General features: G+C 54.7%; 1 protein-coding gene across 2 annotated transcripts; it reads right to left on the minus strand.

The window, feature by feature from the left end:
• Window positions 1–149: 149 nt before the first annotated feature.
• PMM1 (phosphomannomutase 1) lies at window positions 150–14536 on the minus strand. Of its 2 annotated transcripts, XM_003814632.5 has the most exons (8): window positions 12932–13788; window positions 9298–9415; window positions 7757–7833; window positions 7511–7602; window positions 7189–7288; window positions 2056–2131; window positions 1058–1173; window positions 150–690 (listed from the first exon to the last, which is right to left on the minus strand). In XM_003814632.5, exons 1-8 carry the CDS (start codon window positions 13016–13018, stop codon window positions 568–570), a joined length of 789 nt encoding a protein of 262 aa, XP_003814680.1. In that variant the 5' UTR covers window positions 13019–13788; the 3' UTR covers window positions 150–567. The 2 variants fall into 2 exon arrangements, with proteins under 2 accessions (XP_003814680.1, XP_063459399.1); XM_063603329.1 differs by having other exon boundaries at window positions 150–1173; window positions 12932–14536.
• Between the last annotated feature and the right edge of the window lie 3232 nt (window positions 14537–17768).

Below are 17768 nucleotides of genomic sequence, written 5' to 3' on the forward strand. Positions count from 1 at the left end.
CAATGGCCCCCTCCTCGACTGCATCAGACTTCCTTTGTGACCTGGGCCAAGTCCCTGCCCTCTCTGTGCTGTTTACTTGTCGGCAAAGTAGTGGCTGTGACAGCATGTGACTGGGGCCAATTATCCATTCAGACACAGCTGACACCTACTTTGTTCTGGGAACTTTAATACTGTGACAAAGTTCTCTAAAATAGGCACCTTCCCCACCGTACCTCATCGCCCAGGGCAGGCAGGCAGGGCAGGCTAGATCTCGTACCGACACTTGCGCACGCCTCCTCCTGGTGCAGAAAGAAACCTCTTCTGTACCGAAATACAAGCAGCAGCTGTGGCCTGGGCCACCAGGTGGAGCACGGGGAACACTCTGGGCCCTGGGAGGACGAAGCCAGTGCCACTAGGAGCAGACTGGCTGGGGACGGTTGTCCACACGGACTCTGGCCCCATCTGGGTGGGCTTGCAGCAGGCGTCCTGGGCCAGAGGAGGGGCCCTGGCATCTATCCAACACCAGGACCTCTCTTTAGGCCTAGGCCAAACTCTTCAGAAGTCACGACACACAGATGTGGGCCCCGGTCACGCCTCATGAGCTGTCTCTGGGAAGAAAATCTCCCGGCATCGCTGCACCGTGTCCTGAGGAGACACCACGCTGTGGCCAACAGTCCGGGGGTCGGCAAAGATCTCAAAGTCGTTCCCACCCTGCACACAGAGGATGGGCAGAGGAGGGATATTTAGGTGGAGTCCCTCTCCACATTGGCTGCTACGGACCTGCCCCTCCTCCTGCCCCTTCAGAACTGCCAGGAAACCCACCTTCTCACCCCTTGTCAGACCTGCCCTGACTTGCTGTGTGATGTAGAACAAGTGCCCAGCCTCTTGGGGCCCCAGCTTTCCAATCTGTGTAACGGGGCTGGTGAGCAATGGTTGTTCTCCAGGAGCCCCCCAAGAGGTCTGTTGTGTTGCCCCATGTTCTGGCCTTGACCTCAGGTGATTTGCGTTGGAGAAGCCACCAGACCTGGCTTCTCACTGTCCACTGCGTTGGGGGAAACCTGGGGTGGGCCACACTCACAGGGCTAGTCTCGTTCCCAAAGAAGTGGATGGTGTCGAAGCTGTCCTGGTCCAGGCTATCCAGGCAGTAGCGCTTGTCCCAGCCCTCGGGGAAGACGTCAAAGCTGATCATGCCTCCTGTGGGCAGGGGTGGGGACTGTTATTCCCTGCTGGGAGGGGCAGACAAGGCTAACAGAAGGGCTGCTTGTTCATTCATTCATTCAACAACCCTTGAGTGCCTACTGAGGGCCAGGAACAGGACACGGGACAGACTTAGGATCCTCAAGGAAGTTATGACACAGGTTGGAGAACGAACAAGACCATGAAGTGGGTGGGGGAAGCTCATCCAGCCAGGGTGATCAGGGGAGACCTCTGAGGAGGTGGCAATGAGCTGGGACCTGAGCCGAGTGGGGATGGCTGGGGCGCAAAGTACAGCCCCTGAGGCAGGGAAGAGAACGAGCGTCCCAGCAACGGAGGAGGCCAGGAGAGGTAGGAGGAGGACGGGCAGGCCCTGGGCATCATGTGGAGAGGGAGGAAGAGCCGGGGGAGGACTTTGGGCAGAGGCATGTCATGACTCCAGCTCCAGCCTCTCTGGCCACTGGGGAATGGGTGAGGTGGCAGAGGGGAGCCCAGCTGTGTCAGGGTCAGTTGGAGCCTGGGACAAGCTGCTGGCAGTGGAAGTGTGAGCACCGGTGGGATTCCAGACAGGGGGCCCTGTGACTTCTAGGAGTTTGGACTTGGGAAGGGGTAGGGGAGAGCATTCAAGGGAGAGGCTCTGATTTTTTGGCCTGAGAAACTGGGTGGGCATGGGGCGTTTACCTCTGAGGTATGAGGTGGGGAAAACTGGGGGCCAGTAAACACTGAACCCCTTTCTGCATCGGGCTCAGCCACCCTCTCTGCCCTGAGCTGGGGAGGGGCTACTAAAGCTACTGGGGGCCACAGCCTGGTCTTGGCAGGGGCAGATGGTTTGAGGAGGGGCCCTGTACCAGGCCTCCCAGGTCCTCTGCAGGGTGGACGTACCTCGAGAGAACCTCAGCCCTTTGCCAGCAAACTCTGTTTTCAGGGCTTCCACGAACTTCTCCCGGATCTTCTCTTTCTGCAGAGGGGAGGGAGCAGATGGCAGCTCAGAGGACCTGCTGTGTGCCAGGCCCTGGCTGGGCACACAGTCCACGTGAGCGTGCTGAGCATTCTAGGTGGGTAGGACCCCCAACTGTGCAGATGCGGAAACTAAGGCTCAGAGAGGGGTTGTGCCTTGGTCAAGGTCACCTAGCCCTGGTGGCAGAGCCAGGGCGTAAATCCAGAAGGGATGGGGCTGCCAATGGGGCTGTGGGCTAGGTCTTCTGAAGGAGACCTCAGAGGAGAGACACGAGCAGGAAGGGCGAGGAGACGGGGCAATCTGGATCCCACATCAGTGTCCTCCTCAGGGCAGGGCTCGATCCTGTTATCTGTAACCAGCTCAACAAAGCAAATACTCAGAAATGAGCATGGGAGCTGAGAGCAGGAGACCTGTGAGGAGGTGGCTGTGGGCATTCACAGAGGGCAGCAGGATGCCAGGCATGGCAGAGCACCCAGCATGCAAAGACGCGGCTGGGCTGGGGACTAGGTAGTGCCCAGGCCGGCCCGGTCCCTCTGAGCAGGAACTCTGGCAGCAAACGTGGAGCAGGGGGACATTCTCCCCGCCAGCCCCCAGGATCTCCATCTCAGAGGGCCACAAAGGGGAGCAGCTATGCCCAGCCTGAGGGGCAGCTGAACATCTAAACCAGCCAGCAGGACATTCAGCTGACAGAGGGTCTCGAGACCGGGCTGGGAAGTCTGACCACATCCTGGGGGACCAAGAGGCGCTGAGGATTCTGGAGCACAGGAGTGGGGTGGCTGGTATGGCCCTGTAGTCAGAGCCGGGTAGGACTGGGGCAGAAAGGCAGGCAGTGGTCAGCAGCATGGAGCTTGGAGAAGTGGCCCAGGGAGGATGTCAGATATAAAGCCAGACACCCACTAGCCTGAGATCTGAAGGCAAGTAGCCAGGCTTGGCTACTGTACTCCTCAGCTGTGTGACCATGGGCAAGTCACCTGACCTCTCTGAGCCTATTTCCTGGACTAAAGGACAGAGAAGTAATGAATGACCCCTGCCTGCTTCCCTCTCATGGAAAAGCAGAGATAAGGGATGTGAGCCCCCTGCCAGCCTTGGCCTGGCTTTCCAGCAGGTAGGTGGGCCCCAGGGAGGCCAGAGTCCCCACCAGCGGCCACTCTGTAGGCCCAGGGCTACCACTAAGACTGCCCCAAGCTCTGAAGAAATGTTTCCACATGGCCGAGGCTGGCTGCACCTCCCTTCTCTGGAGAACAAGGCTGGTCACTAGACAGCCCCATGTGCAAGGCCAGCCTCAGGAGGGACCGGCACTGTGACCTCGAGCTGGTTACTCACCCTCTGGCCTCAGTGTCCTCATCTAAGGAAGGGAAGTACTCATCCCCCCTTCAGGGTTCTGGAAGACGAGCTGGGTTAAGCATTTATTTACACCAGCTCTGGGCCAGGGCAGGGCGCACACATCAGGAAGGTTCATGCTCCTCCAGTGCCAGAAGGGAGCAAACAAGAGCCAAAAATACTTGAGAAGGCTCTGGGGTGGGGAGTTAGGGTGTGGCTCCCCAACTCCATGCCAGGTGGGGTCCATGTGCCACCTCGTCCAGTCCTCATGACAGCCCATGGGATGGGAACTGCTATTACCCCCACCTTACACATAAGGAAACTGAGGCACACGTTAGTAAAGATGCTTTTCCAGGTTACAAGGCAAATGGGTAGAGCTGGGACTGGGAACCTGGGTGGACAGGAAGGGATAACCTCTCAGCACGTGTGTTGGGGGGAAGGGTTCTTTGCCTAAGACCAATCCTAACTACCCCAAAAAAAAAGTCCCCGTGGCCGGGCGCAGCGGCTCACATCTATAATCCCAGCACTTTGGGAGGCCAAGGTAGGCAGATCACTTGAGGCCAAGGATTTGAGACCAGCCTGAACATGGCAAAACCCTGTCCCTACTAAAAAATACAAAAATTAGGCTGGGCGCGGTGACTCACGCCTGTAATTCCAGCACTTTGGGAGGCCAAGAAAGGCGGATCACAAGGTTAAGAGATCGAGACCATACTAGCCAGCATGGCAAAACCCTGTCTACTAAAAATACAAAAATTAGCTGGGCGTGGTGGCAGGCACTTGTAGTCCCAGCTACTTGGGAGGCTGAGGCAGGAGAATCGCTTGAACCCGGGAGGCAGAGGTTGCAGTGAGCCGAGATCTCACCACTGCACTCCAGCCTGGCGACAGAGTGAGACTCCATCTCAAAAAAAAAAAAAAAAACCAAAACCAAACCAAAACCAAAACCAAAACCAAAAAACTTAGCCAGGTGTGGTGGCATGAGCCTGTAATCCCAGCTACTCAGGAGGCTGAGGCAGGAGAATTGCTTGAGCCTGGGCAGCGAAGGTTGCAGTGAGCTGAGATCATGCTACTGCACTCCAGCCTGGGTGACAGAGCAAGACTCTATCAAGAAAAAAAAAAAAAAGTCCCTGTGCCTGTGGGCACTGCCTCCCCTAAGCCTCAGGGCCCAGGTGGGAGTCAGGAGTCACTGAGCTGAGAGGCACCCTCAGGGAGGCACCAGAGGGCCAATGGCAAAATCAAATCTTTGCTCTGCAACCAACTCCCTATGTGACCTCGGGCAGGGCCCTTCTCATCGAGCCTTGGTTTCCTCATTTATAAAATGGAGATAATACAGCTCATTTCATTCATTCAAAAGGTATTTCTTGCCGGGCACAGTGGCTCACACCTATAATCACTTTGGAAGGTTGAGGTGGGTGGATTGCCTGAGCTCAGGAGTTCGAGACCAGCCTGGGCAACACGGTGAAACCCCATCTCTACTAAAATACAAAATATTAGGCCGGGCACGGTGGCCACGCCTGTAATCCCAGCACTTTGGCAGGCTGAGGCAGGCGGATCACGAGGTCAGAAGATCGAGACCATCCTGGCCAACATGGTGAAACCCCGTCTCTACTAAAAATACAAAAAATTAGCTGGGCATTGTGGTGCATGTAATCCTAGCTACTTGGGAAGGCTGAGGCAGAAGAATCGCTTGAACCAGCGAGTCAGGGGTTCCAGTGAGCCGAGATTGTGCCACTGCACTCCAGCCTGGTGACAGAGCAAGACTCCGTCTAAAAAAAAAAAATTAGCCGGGCGTGGCAGCATGTGCCTGTAGTCCCAGATACTTGGGAGGCTGGGGCAGAAGAATTGTTTGAACCCGGGAGGTGGAGGTTGCAGTGAGCCGAGATTGTGCCACAGCACTCCAGCCTGGGTGACAGAGCGAAATTCAGTCTCCAAAAAAAAAAAAAAAAGGGTATTTCTTTGCGAGGTGCGGTGGCTCACACCTATAGTCTTGGTACTTTGGAAGGCTGAGGCAGAAGGCCCACTTGAGGCTAGGAGTTCAAAACTGGCCTGGGAGACACAGCGAGATCCCATCCCTACAAAATATTTTAAAAATTAGCCTGGCATGGTGTAATGCACCTGTGGTCCCAGCTACTCAGGAGGCTGAGGTGTGAGGATCGCTTGAGCCTGAGAGATCGAGGCTGCAGTGAGCTAGGACTGGATCACTGCACTGCACTCCAGACTGGGCAACAGAGTAAGACCCTGTCTCAAAAACAATAACAACAAAAAGTATGCCATGTGCCAAGCATAGGGGATCCAGAGGAGAACAAGCCGCAGAAATCCCTCATGGAGCTTACAGTTCTGGGACAGGGACAGACAGTAATTCGGATTTTAAAAGTAGATGATGAAAGTTGTCCAAGGCTACTTGGGGAGAAATAAGGTAGGGGAAGGAGCAGGAAGTGCAGCAGTGGATGTGATACTCTCGGAGGCCCCACTGGGAAAAGGATGTGAAAGGGGATTTGAAGGAGGCGAGGGACGAGCTGGGCCTGAGAGAAGTGTGCTCTGGTAGAGGCACAGCACTCTAGAATCAGCCAAGAGGCCATAGCTGGAGCAGAGGGCAGGGAGAGCCACCGAACAGGTCAGAGAGAATGACAGAATGACGTGGACGGGCCAGCATGGAAAGGTTTGGATGGGTGGATTGCTCCATCCCCGAGAGGGAGGGAGGCGGTGGGGAGAAAAGCAAAATGCACATCAAGATTTAGCAGGGGCAGTACAGGCAGAGGTGAGAAGACCTTGGTGTATTCCAGGAATAGAAAGTGGAACTTGAAGGGCACAGAGAGGAGACGCGGAGAGCCAGAGCCAGACAGAGCCCTCAGGGCTTGAGGCACCATAGCAGGGGGCTAGGACATCATCCAGTTGGCAACGAGGAGCCAAGGAAGGATTGTAAATGAGGGGGCGGGGCTGGGGGGTGAATGCGGCTGATGTGTTTGAAAGGTTCTAATGGACTGTGCGTGGTGGCTCATGCCTGTAATCCCAGAACTTTGGGAGGCCGAGGCAGGCGGATCACCTTAGGTCAGGAGTTCGAGACCAGCCTGGCCAACATGGTGAAACCCTGCCCCTACTAAAAAAGTACAAAAATTAGCTGGGTGTAGTGGTGCATGCCTGTAATTCCAGCTACTTGGGAGGCTGAGGCAGGAGAATCACTTGAACACGGGAGGTGGGAGTTGCAGTGAGCTGAGATTATGCCACTGCACTCCAGCCTCTATCTATTTTTTTGGAGACTCTATCTCCAAAAAGAAAAAGAAAGAAAGGTTCTCAGTGGCATTGCTGGAGAGCAGGCTGGCAGGGCTATGCAAGGGGTAGGGAGGGACAGAGAGGAAAGTTGGGGCAGCCTGGGGCTGGGGAAAGGGGTAATCTAGAAAGTGGGGTCTCAGTTCTGCAGACGAACAGATTTGACACTGACTCGAGAGGCTGATGAAATAAGAGTTGTTGGACCCGATGTGGGTGGGAAGGTGGAAATGATGTTCCCAGATGTTGGCCTGGCTCAGTGGGTGGCTGCCTGGTGCTGGTCACCTAGGAAGGGGGACCAGCAGCATTGGAAAGATGCAGGTGTGTCTACAACAATGGCACACAGTAGGTGCCTGAAAGGGTATCAGTTAAATCAGAACACATCCCCCAGTCTGTTTTACTGATGAGAAAATAAAGGCTCAGATAAATTGAGTGACTGAGGCCCTACAGGCCTAAGATTGCATAGCTAGTGGTACCTTGTCCAGTTCGGAGAACTCGATCCTCTCCTCCAGGGTGCAGCTCCGGCCGATGGGCGAGATGTTCAGCATGCCATTCCGAAACTCGATGAAGGTTCCACTGGTGGTGAGGGAGGGCGGGGAGCCAGAGAGAACCAGAACGGCCCTGAATTCAAATCTAGCCCCACCTGGGACCCCAGCCTCCTAGGACTTCAAAGGGGACAAGAATCCACACTCCCCGCAAAAAATCAGGGGCCCAAGTATCTCCAGGCTCCCTCTGAGGGACCCACACTTCTCCTCCCTCAGGCCCCAGGTTCTGGAGACCAGGCTGGTGGGACCTCACCGCTTCTTGGGCAGCCTGAGCAGGGCCATGTAGCTGAGGCAGAAGTTGATCAAGTCCTGCAGCAGCTCCTCCCCCAGGTGGTTCTGGATGGTCTGGCCAAGGAACACAGGGCTCTGAGCGTGGCCTGGGCTGCCTGACCCTGAGACAGGCACAGTGTCTCTCCCCCAGCCCAGGACAGAAGCCCCCTTGGACTGCTCCACTATGGAAAAGTGGGGTGCCCCTGGCTAAGCCCTGGGGGACACTGACCTGCTTGGAGAGCAGTCGTCCGTGCTTATACTGCACCGTCCCGTTCTCGGCAAACACATAATCAAACTTCTCAATGACTTCGAGGTCACATAGAGGACAGGAGGAAGAAAGAGTGTGAGACCACGTCTGTGACCCCACGGGCAAGTAAAGAGAGAGGAAGCCTACACCCTTGGTTTCACATTCAAAGGCCATTTGTTCAATCTGAGGCTGCAACCTGCTTCTCCAGCCTTTCTCCCTCTGCAGCTTGGTTTTCTTCCAAAGAAGCCAGTCACACCTGTGGGCCTCTGCACACAGGCATCCATGCAGGTCCTTCTGTCAGAACCGCCCTTCCCTGGCTTCCCTGCCACTCATCCTCCAAGATCCAGCTTCCTCCTCTGGAAGCCATGCAGTACTCTCTGGCAGAGGGCATCATTTCCACTCTGTGCTCCCCTGCCCCTCTGCAGAGGGGCTCCCTTCTGTTCTATAGCTGCCATCGCACTGGGTTCTCAAGGCTGGCTGCATGGGAGAGTTGGAGGTTTCAGCTCTGACTGCCACGAGAAGCAGCTGGAGTGGGTGGGAGGTGGGAGGCGCAGGGAGCACAGCCCAGAGGCTGTTGCGGGGTCTGGGTGGCACGTGGTTACCTGGACTATGATGGCGTGGTGGAGATGGAGACAGAGGGGACAGGGAGATATTTTGGGGTTTGCTGATAGAATAAACAAGAGGTGGGGAAAAGGAAAAATTCGAGGAAGTTGCTGGCTTGAGGAACTGGAGGCACCCACTTTGACTGGGCTGAGACCAGGGGCTCTGAGGTCCAGTCGATTTCCTGGATAACTTCAGACTCATCCTCTGTTAAATGGGATGATCACGCCTACTCTAAAGTGTGATTGTGGGGATCAAATGCAATGACATTAACACATGATCATTTTTGACAAATGGTAGCCATCATTGGTTCTGCCCTTTTATTTATTTATTTATTTATTTATTTATTTATTTTTGGATGTGTAGCCTCACTCTGTCACCCAGGCTGGAGTGCAGTGGCCTGATCTTGGCTCACTACAACCTCCGCCTCCCAGGTTCAAGCGATTCTCCTGCCTCGGCCTCCCGAGTAGCTGGGATTACAGGCACGTGCCAACACACCCAGCTAATTTTTTGTATTTTTAGTAGAGACGGGGTTTCACCATGTTGGCCAGGCTGGTCTTGAACTCCTCATCTCAAGTGATCCATCCACCTCGGCCTCCCAAAGTGCTGGGATTACAGGCGTAAGCCACCGTGCCGGCTGGTTCAGCCCATTTTAAAGATGAGGAAATCAAGACTCAGCAGGGAGAAATGAGAATGTAAACTGCATAAGGGCAGGTTCTGCTTGCTTTGCCCCAGCCATTTTTCAAGGGCCTGGCACAATCCCTGGCAATAGGAGGTGCTCAAGTGTTTGTCAAATCAGTGAGGGAACTATCTGGCTGCTCTCTCTCTATTTCTTCTGCCCCACAGAAGCAGGACTGGATCTTTGAAGACGCCCAGGAATCTCTCAAACTCCCCACTCCCTCTACCCCCAGCCTCACTCCTACCTTCATCCCCGTCACCCAGCTGCTCAGCGATCTTACAGTAGTCAGAGCCGCCCACCACACCGATCTGCACTCTACTTCGCAGCTTCTGCAGGAAGGCAGCCACCTCAGGGTCAATTTTCTATGGGGGGAGAGGGGAAGCATAGCATTCTGGCTTTCAACATGTCTGGGACCTCCACTTAGCCCTCACTTAGTGCTGAGAACCCAGGAAGCCCACATTCTACCTGGATCTGAAGCAGTACAAAGCTTAGACACCAAAAATTAGACAGGTTGGACACCGTGGCTCAGGTCTGCAATCCCAACACTTTGCGAGGCCAAGGCAGAAAGATCACTTGACCCAGGAGTTTGAGACTAGAGCCTAGGCAGCAAAGGAAGACATTGTCTCTATGAAAAAAAAATTTTTTTTGGAGACAAATTTTTGCTCTGTCATCCAGGCTGGAGTGCAGTGGTGTGATTCTGGCTCACTGAAACCTCTGCCCAGGCTGGAGTGCGATGGCGTGATCTCAGCTCACTGCAACCTCTGCCTCCCGGGTTCAAGCGATTCTTCTGCCTCAGCCTCCCGAGTAGCTGGGATTACAGGCGCCTGCCACCATGCCCAGCTAAGTTTTAAATTTTTAGTAGAGACAGGGTTTCGCCATGTTGGCCAGGCTGGTCTTGAACTCCTGACTTCAGGTGATCCATCCGCCTGGGCCTCCCAAAGTGCTGGGATTATAGGCGTGAGCCACCGTGCCTGGCCGAAAATTTTTAAAAATTAGCCAGGCATGGGCTGGCACGGTGGTTCACACCTGTAATCCCAGCACTTTGGGAGGCCCAGGAGGGTGGATCACTTGATGTCAGGAGTTCGAGACCAGCCTGGCCAACATGGTGAAACCCTGTTTCTACTAAAAATTAAAAAAAAAAAAAAAATTGGCCATGCGCGGTGGCTCACGCCTGTAATCCCAGCACTTTGGGAGGCCGAGGCGGGTGGATCACAAGGTCAGGGGATCGAGACCATCCTGGCTAACATGGTGAAACCCTGTCTCTACTAAAAAATACAAAAAAATTAGCCGGGCGTGGTGGCACGCGCCTGTAGTCCCAGCTACTCGGGAGGGCTGAGGCAGGAGAATGGCGTGAACTTGGGAGGCAGAGCTTGCAGTGAGCCGAGATCACGCCACTGCACTCCAGCCTGGGCGACAGAGCGAGACTCCGTCTCAAAAAAAAAAAGAAAAAAAAAATTAGCTGGGCGTGGTGGCAGGCGCCTGTAATCCCAGCTACTCAGGAGGCTGAGGCAGGAGAATCCCTTGAACCCGGGAGGTGGAGGTTGCAGTGAGCCGAGATCATGCCATCACACTCCAGCCTGGGGGACAAGAATGAGATTTCATCTCCAAAAAAAAAAAAAAAAAAGATATTAGCCAGACATGGTGGCACTTGCCTGTAGTCCCAGCTACCAGCTACTCCAGAAGCTGAGGCGGGAGAATCACTTGAGCCCAGGAGTTCGAGGCTGCAGTGAGCTGTGATAGCGCCACTGCACTCCAGACTGAGTGACAGAGTGAGACCCCGGTCTCTAACAACAACAACAAAATAGCATCACAATCAAGTTGATTTTTGAGGAGCCAAAGAACAATAACAAAAATAGCCTCACAAAACGATGCTTAATATTTGCTCTGGGCAAATAGATCCAGATAAAGGCCTGGAGGGAAGCCACACCACAGTAACCACATTAACTTGGGGAGCCGGCCAGGCTCCCCAAGTGCGGTCAGAGCGGACTTTACCCTTCTCTGTTACGTTTCCATTCTTTACCAGGAGAGTGTGCTCATGAAAATGTGTACGATTAAAAATTAACTTTCAAAAGGCACTAAGCACAGAGGCTGGCCCGTAGACAAATTAATAGGCTGTTCTTATTCAGGTTGTTATGTTTGTGGAGCAAAAGGTCAGAGGGAGGGGTCAGAACTGTGCCTAGGCCCTGCCACCTTTGTTCCAGTTCTTTTATTCATTTATTTGTTTGTTTGAGACGGAGTTTCACTCTTGTTGCCCAGGCTGGAGTGCAATGGCACAATCTTGGCTCACTGCAACCTCCACCTCCTGGGTTCAATCGATTCTCCTGCCTCTGCCTCCCCAGTAGCTGGGACTACAGGCACACGACACCACGCCCAGCTACTTTTTGTTTTGTTTTGTTTTGAGACTGAGTCTCCCTCTGTCGCCCAGGCTGTAGTGCAATGGCACATTCTCGGCTCACTGCAACTTCTGCCTCTCGGGTTCAAGTGATTCTCCTGCCTCAGCCTCCCGACTAGCTAGGATTACAGGTGCATGCCACCATGCCTGGCTAATTTTTTGTATTTTTAGTAGAGACAGGGTTTCACGATATTGGTCAGGCTGGTCTTAAACTCCTGACATCGAGATCTGTCCGCCTCGGCCTCCCAAAGTGCTGGGATTACAGGCGTGAGCCACTGAACCCAGCCTAATTTTTGTATTTTTAGTAGAGACGGGGTTTCACCATGTTAGCCAGACTGATCTAGAATTCCTGACCTCAGGTGATCTGCCCACCATGGCCTCCCAAAGTGCTGGGATTACAGGCGTGAGCCACAGCAAATGGCCCACCTTTGCTCCAGTCCTGCTATCTTCCTCCTGGATCCACCCCTGCAGGAAGGCCTCCAGGGCCCAAGCCAGGGCAACTTCACCACAGAGGATGGGGCGGGGCATTCGGGACCTAAGAGAGGAGGCTAAGACCTGGGTTCCCATCAGCCACTGCCCAGTAAAGCCCATCCCACTGCTCCCCCACGCTAGGAGACCTGTCGGTTGGTCCTTGAGGCCCCCAGACTGGAGGGTGGGTTACCCACAGGGAGGGCATGAATGAAGCCTGCTTACTGATGCATCCAGCTGGTGAGGGGGCTTTTGGGGACTCACTCACAATGAGACCCAATGGGAGAAAAACTGAGCAGAGGTAAGAGGCTCAACACAGCGAGAGTCTTTAGAAGAAAACTACACTCTTACCCTCACTATTCCTCAGTGTCCTCACAGCAAACAGGCTAGGCCTGGAGCCTCTCACATCCGGGTGGGTAGAGCTCATAAACGAATTTGAAAAGAAGCCCTCTCTGCTCCACGACTGGGGGTGGAAGGTAAAGTGGGTGATGGGGCTTCAGAAACTAGACCCAGTCCCAGGCCTGCAAAGGTCGGGGTGGGAAGACTCCGAGACGCCCTGTCTCCCACCAGATGATGACTGACGCTTGGCTGTGTGCTTGTGTGCCTGGAACCCCGGTTCAGAAGCCAGCTCCGACCACTGGTGTGTCGTAGGGCTGAACTAGGGTGGGATCCCCAGCTCAGGAGGCGGGGGCGTCCGTGAGCCAGGCCTTAGCGGCGTGTGAAAGCCTCTAGGGAGGGAGGGAGCTAGGCCCCTGCTCGCAGCCTCCTCCCTCCAGTACTGGATCCAACCCCAGCACTCCCAAGCAGAACACAGGCAGGGACGCTGCGGGGTCAGTGACGTAAGGGCCAGGTCCCCTCACTCCCGGTGGGTGGCCCCGGATGTCAGGGGGCCGGGTACCGCCGCATCCCACACTCGCTCCCCGGGTGTCCACGGTCACGCTGCTGCAGACCCCACACTCAGCCTCGGGGGTGTCCGCGTGACACTCCCGGCGGGAGCTTCCAATCTTCAGGGTCCTACCTGGCGAGCCGGCGTGAGGGTCCCGTCCACGTCAAACAGGCAGAGGACGCGCTCCTTCCTGCGGGCTGCCTGGGCGGTGACTGCCATGGCTGCAGGTCCGCGCGCGGGGCGGAGTCCCGAAGATGCAACGGCAGAAGCAGCTCAGGGATAAGTGCTGACGGGGCGGGGCATTAGGGGGCGGGGGCCAGTGGACTGCCTGATTGGCCAAACGAAGAAGGGGCGTGGTCTAGGCGGGCGGAAGCGGGGGCGGGGCCTGAGCTGATTCTGATTGCTCCTGGAGGAGGGGAGCGCGGCATAGGGCGGAGCGGAGCCCTCCAGGTTCGATTGGATTGCTCCAAACAAGACGGAGGAGGGGCCTGAGCCTGGGATCGGCAGGAAGTGAGAGGGTGAACCCGGAAGACAGGGGCGGGGCCAGAATTGGCGGGTTGATAGTGATTGCAACAGGCCGATTAAGGGGCTGGGTCGGGCGGGGCCTCTACCATGCAGTGCAGTGTCTAGTGGGCCAAGCGGGACTAAGAGAGCCGAGGTCGCTCTCCATCCACTCTCACAAGGTTTGTGGCCATCTCTTTGCCTTACAAATTTTGAGCTGTAGGAAATCTCCTGAGCCGGGCGCGGTGGTTCACGCCTGTAATCCCAGCAGTTTGGGACGTCGAGGCGGGCGGATCACCGGAGGTCGGGAGTTCGAGACCAGCCTGACCAACATGGAGAAACCTCGTCTCTACTAAAAATACAAAATTAGCCAGGCGTGGTGGCGCATGCCTGTAATCTCAGCTACTCAGGAGGCTGAGGCAGGAGAATCGCTTGATTCCAAAGAAGCCAGAGGTTGCGGTGAGCCGAGATCGCGCCATTGCACTCCAGCCTCAAAAAAAAAAAAAAAAAAAAAAAAAAAGGAAAGAAAAGAAAAGAAATCTCCTGAAGGCCTTTGTTCAGGCTTTGGACTTCGCCAAATTGCCTTCCCCGAGCCTTATTCCTTCTGTCCACACATAAGACCCAGCTCTCAGGGTCTACCTGCTTGGAGACCTTCCCAGATTCTTCTTCTTCTTTTTTTTTTTTTTTTTTTGAGACAGAGTCTCGCTCTGCCCAGGCTGGAGTGCAGTGGCGGGATCTCTGCCCACTGCAACCTCCACCTCCCAGGTTCAAGCGATTCTCATGCCTCAGCCTCCCGAGTAGCTGGGACTGCAGGCGTGTGCCACCATGCCCACCTAATTTTTGTATTTTTACTTACTTTTATGTTTATTTTATTTTATTTTTGACACAGGGCGATTTATTTATTTATTTATTTATTTTTTGAGACTGGGTCTCACTCTGTTACTCAGGCTGGAGTGCAGTGGCACGATCTCGGCTCACTGCAACCTCCGCCTCCCAGGTTCAAGTGATTCTCCTGCCTCAGCCTCCTGAGTAGCTGAAACTACAGAAGTGCGCCACCACGCCCCGCTAATTTTTTTTTTTTTTTTTCTGAGACGGAGTTTTGCTCTTGTTGCCCAGGCTGGAGTGCAACGGCACGATTTCAGCTCACCACAACCTCTGCCTCCCGAGTAGCTGGGATTATTTTGTACCCACTACCACGCTCGGCTAATTTTTTTATTTTTAGTAGTAATTTTGTATTTTCACCATGTTAGCCAGGCTGGTCTTGAACTCCTGGCCTCAGGTGATCTGCCTGCCTCAGCCTCCCAAAGTGCTGGGAATACAGGCGTGAGCCACCGTTCCCAGCCAACCTTCCCAGATTCGATTCACAATTATTTAACCATTGCGTTGACTTTGGAGTCACTTCCAGGTTGCCTTCCCGGCTCCACCACTATGGGACCTTGGACAAGTCACTTCACCTCTCAGAGGCTTTGTGTCTTCACCTATAAAATGGGATGAACACCACCTGCTTTGTAGGTTTGCTTTTCACATGAAAATAAGTAGCAGGCTGGGCGCGGTGGCTCACGCCTGTAATCCTAACACTTTGGGAGGCCGGGATGGGCAGATCACCTGAGGTCATGAGTTTGAGACCAGCCTGGCCAACATGGGGAAAGTCCGTCTCTACTAAAAATACAAAAATTAGCCGGGCATGGTGGCAGGAGCCTGTAATCCCAGCTACTTGGGAGGCTGAGGCGGAAGAATCGCTTGAACCTGGAAGGCGGTGGTTGCAGTGAGCCGAGATGATGCCACTGTGCTCCAGCCTGGGAGACAGAGGGAGACTACACCTCAAACAAACTAACTAACTAACTAACTAACTAAATAAATAAAAAATAACTGTAGAGCTGGATGTGGTGGCTCACACCTGTAATTCCAGCACTTTGGGAGGCCAAGGCGGGTGGATTGTTTGAACCCAGGAGGTCAAGATCAGCCTGGGCAACATGGCAAAATGCTGTCTCTACTAAAAATACAAAACATTAGCCAGGCATGGTGGCAGGCACCTGTGGTCCCTCAGGAGGCTAAAGTAGGAGAATCACCAGGAAGCTGAGGCTGCAACGAACCAGATCTTCCCACTGCACTCCAGCCTGGGTAACAGTAGTGAGACCCTGTCTCAAGAAAAAAAAAAAAAAAAAAGATGCAGATCATATGAGTCAGCAATTCAACTTTTAGAAAATAGGAAAAGAGGCTGAGCACGGTAGCTCACGCCTGTAATCCCAGCACTTTGGGAGGCCAAGGCGGGTGGACCACAAGGTCAAGAGATCGAGACCATCCTGGCTAACGTGGTGAAACCCCATCTCTACTAAAAATACAAAAAATTAGCCAGGCGTAGTGGCGGCACCTGTAGTCCCAGCGACTCGGGAGGCTGAGGCAGGAGAATCCCTTGAACCCGGGAGGCGGAGCTTGCAGTGAGCCGAGATCGCACCACTGCACTCCAGCCTGGGCCATAGAGCGAGACTCTGACTCGGGAAAAAAAAAAAAAAAAAAGGCCAAGCGCGGTGGTTCACACCTGTAATCCAGCACTTTGGAAGGCTGAGGTGGGCGGATCACGAGGTCAGGAGATCGAGACCATCCTGGCTAACACGGTGAAACCCCATCTCTACTAACAATACAAAAAATTAGCTGGGCGTGGTGGCGGGTGCCTATAGTCCCAGTTACTTGGGAGGCTGAGGCAGGAGAATGGTGTGAACCTGGGAGGCGGAGCTTGCAGTGAACCGAGATCACGCCACTGCACTCCAGCCTGGGCAACAGAGCAGACTCCGTCTCAAAAAAAAAAAAGAAAGAAAAGAAAATAGAAAAAAGGACAAATATATGGAATTGTTTAAATGAACTAAGACCCATCTAGAAGATGAAATGCTACGAAGCCATGAAAATCTGCATTGTGTTTGTGTGCGTGTGCACGTGTGTGTGTAGAATAGGGTCTCACTATCTTGTCCAGGCTGCTCTCAAACTCCTGGCCTCAAATGGTCCTCACGACTCAGCCTCCCAAAGTGTTGGGATTACAGGCCTGACCCAACGCACCAGATCCCCATGCACAATTCTTGTTTTTCTGACTGGGTAGCTATGGTGTCCTGGAGAGATCATTGGAGTTGGAATCAGGAGAACTGCAGTTTGGTCCTGGCTAACTACAAGGACTTGGACAGGTCACCTTTCCTCACTGGGCTTCAGTTTCTTTATATGTAATGAGGATATAAACCCCACGTGATAGAACTATGAAAGGTGATGAGAGGTGACAGCGTACTAGCAGCCCTCGCTCACTCTTGGTGCCTCCTCGGCCTCGGCGCCCATTCTGGCCGTGCTTGAGGAGCCCTTCAGCCCGCCGCTGCACTGTGGGAGCCCTTCTCTGGGCTGGCCGAGCCCGGCGCCGGCTCCCTCGGCTTGCGGGGAGGTGTGGAGGGAGAGGCATGGGCGGGAACCGGGGCTGCGAGCGGCGCTTGCGGGCCAGCTAGAGTTCTGGGTGGGCGTGGGCTTGGCGGGCCCCGCACTCAGAGCGGCAGGCGGTGCCGGCCCGAGCAGTGAAGGGCTTAGCACCCGGGCCAGCAGCTGCGGAGAGTGCGCCGGGTCCCCCAGCAGTACCGGCCCACCGGCGCTGCGCTCGATTTCTCGCAGGGCCTTAGCTGCCTCCCCGCTGGGCAGGGATCGGACCTGCAGCCCGCCATGCCTGAGCCTACCCTCTGCCGTGGGCTCCTGCGCAGACAGAGCCTCCCCGGCGAGCGCCGCCCCCTGCTCCATGGCGCCCAGTCCCATCGACCACCCAAGGGTTGAGGAGTACGGGCGCACGGCGCGGGACTGGCAGGCAGCTCCACCTGCAGCCCCGGTACAAGATGCACTGGGTGAAGCCAACTGGGCTCCTGAGTCTGGTGGGGACTTGGATAACCTTTATGTCTAGCTAAGGGATTGTAAATACACCAATCGGCACTCTGCATCTAGCTCAAGGTTTGTAAACACACCAATCAGCAGCCTGTCTAGCTCAGGGTTTGTGAATGCACCAGTCGACACTCTGTGTCTAGCTACTCTGGTGGGGACTTGGAGAACCTTTGTGTCCGCACTCTGTAACTAGCTAATCTAGTTGGGACGTGGAGAACTTTTGTGTCTAGCTCAGGGATTGTAAAGGCACCAATCAGCACCCTGTCAAAACGGACCAATCAGCTCTCTGTAAAACAGACCAATTGGCTCTCTGTAAAATGGACCAATCAGCAGGATGTGGGTGGGGGGCGGTGGACCAATCAGCAGGATGTGGGTGGGGGGCGGTGGGGTGGCGGGGGGTGGCGGGGGGGGGCCGGGGGTGGCGGGGGTTGGGGTGGGGGCCAGATAAGAGAATAAAAGCAGGCTGCCAGGAGCCAGCAGTAGCAACCCTCTCGGGTCCCCTTCCGCAATGTGGAAGGTTTGTTCTTTCGCTCTTTGGATCCACACTGCCTTTATAAACTGCAACACTCAC

This window comes from Pan paniscus, chromosome 23, assembly GCF_029289425.2.
Source record: "Pan paniscus chromosome 23, NHGRI_mPanPan1-v2.0_pri, whole genome shotgun sequence".
Lineage (NCBI taxonomy): Eukaryota > Metazoa > Chordata > Mammalia > Primates > Hominidae > Pan > Pan paniscus.

What these genes read in the sequence shown, in the direction of transcription:
- PMM1 (XM_063603329.1), bottom strand. Translation starts at nt 13,018, where the DNA reads ATGGCAGTCACCGCCCAGGCAGCCCGCAGGAAGGAGCGCGTCCTCTGC. An exon ending in GACGACTGCTCTCCAAGCAG is followed by an intron (nt 7,603 to 7,756) that starts GTCAGTGTCCCC and finishes TTCCTTGGCCAG; the next exon opens with ACCATCCAGAACCACCTGGG. An exon ending in AGTTCTCCGAACTGGACAAG is followed by an intron (nt 2,132 to 7,188) that starts GTACCACTAGCT and finishes TCCCCTCTGCAG; the next exon opens with AAAGAGAAGATCCGGGAGAA.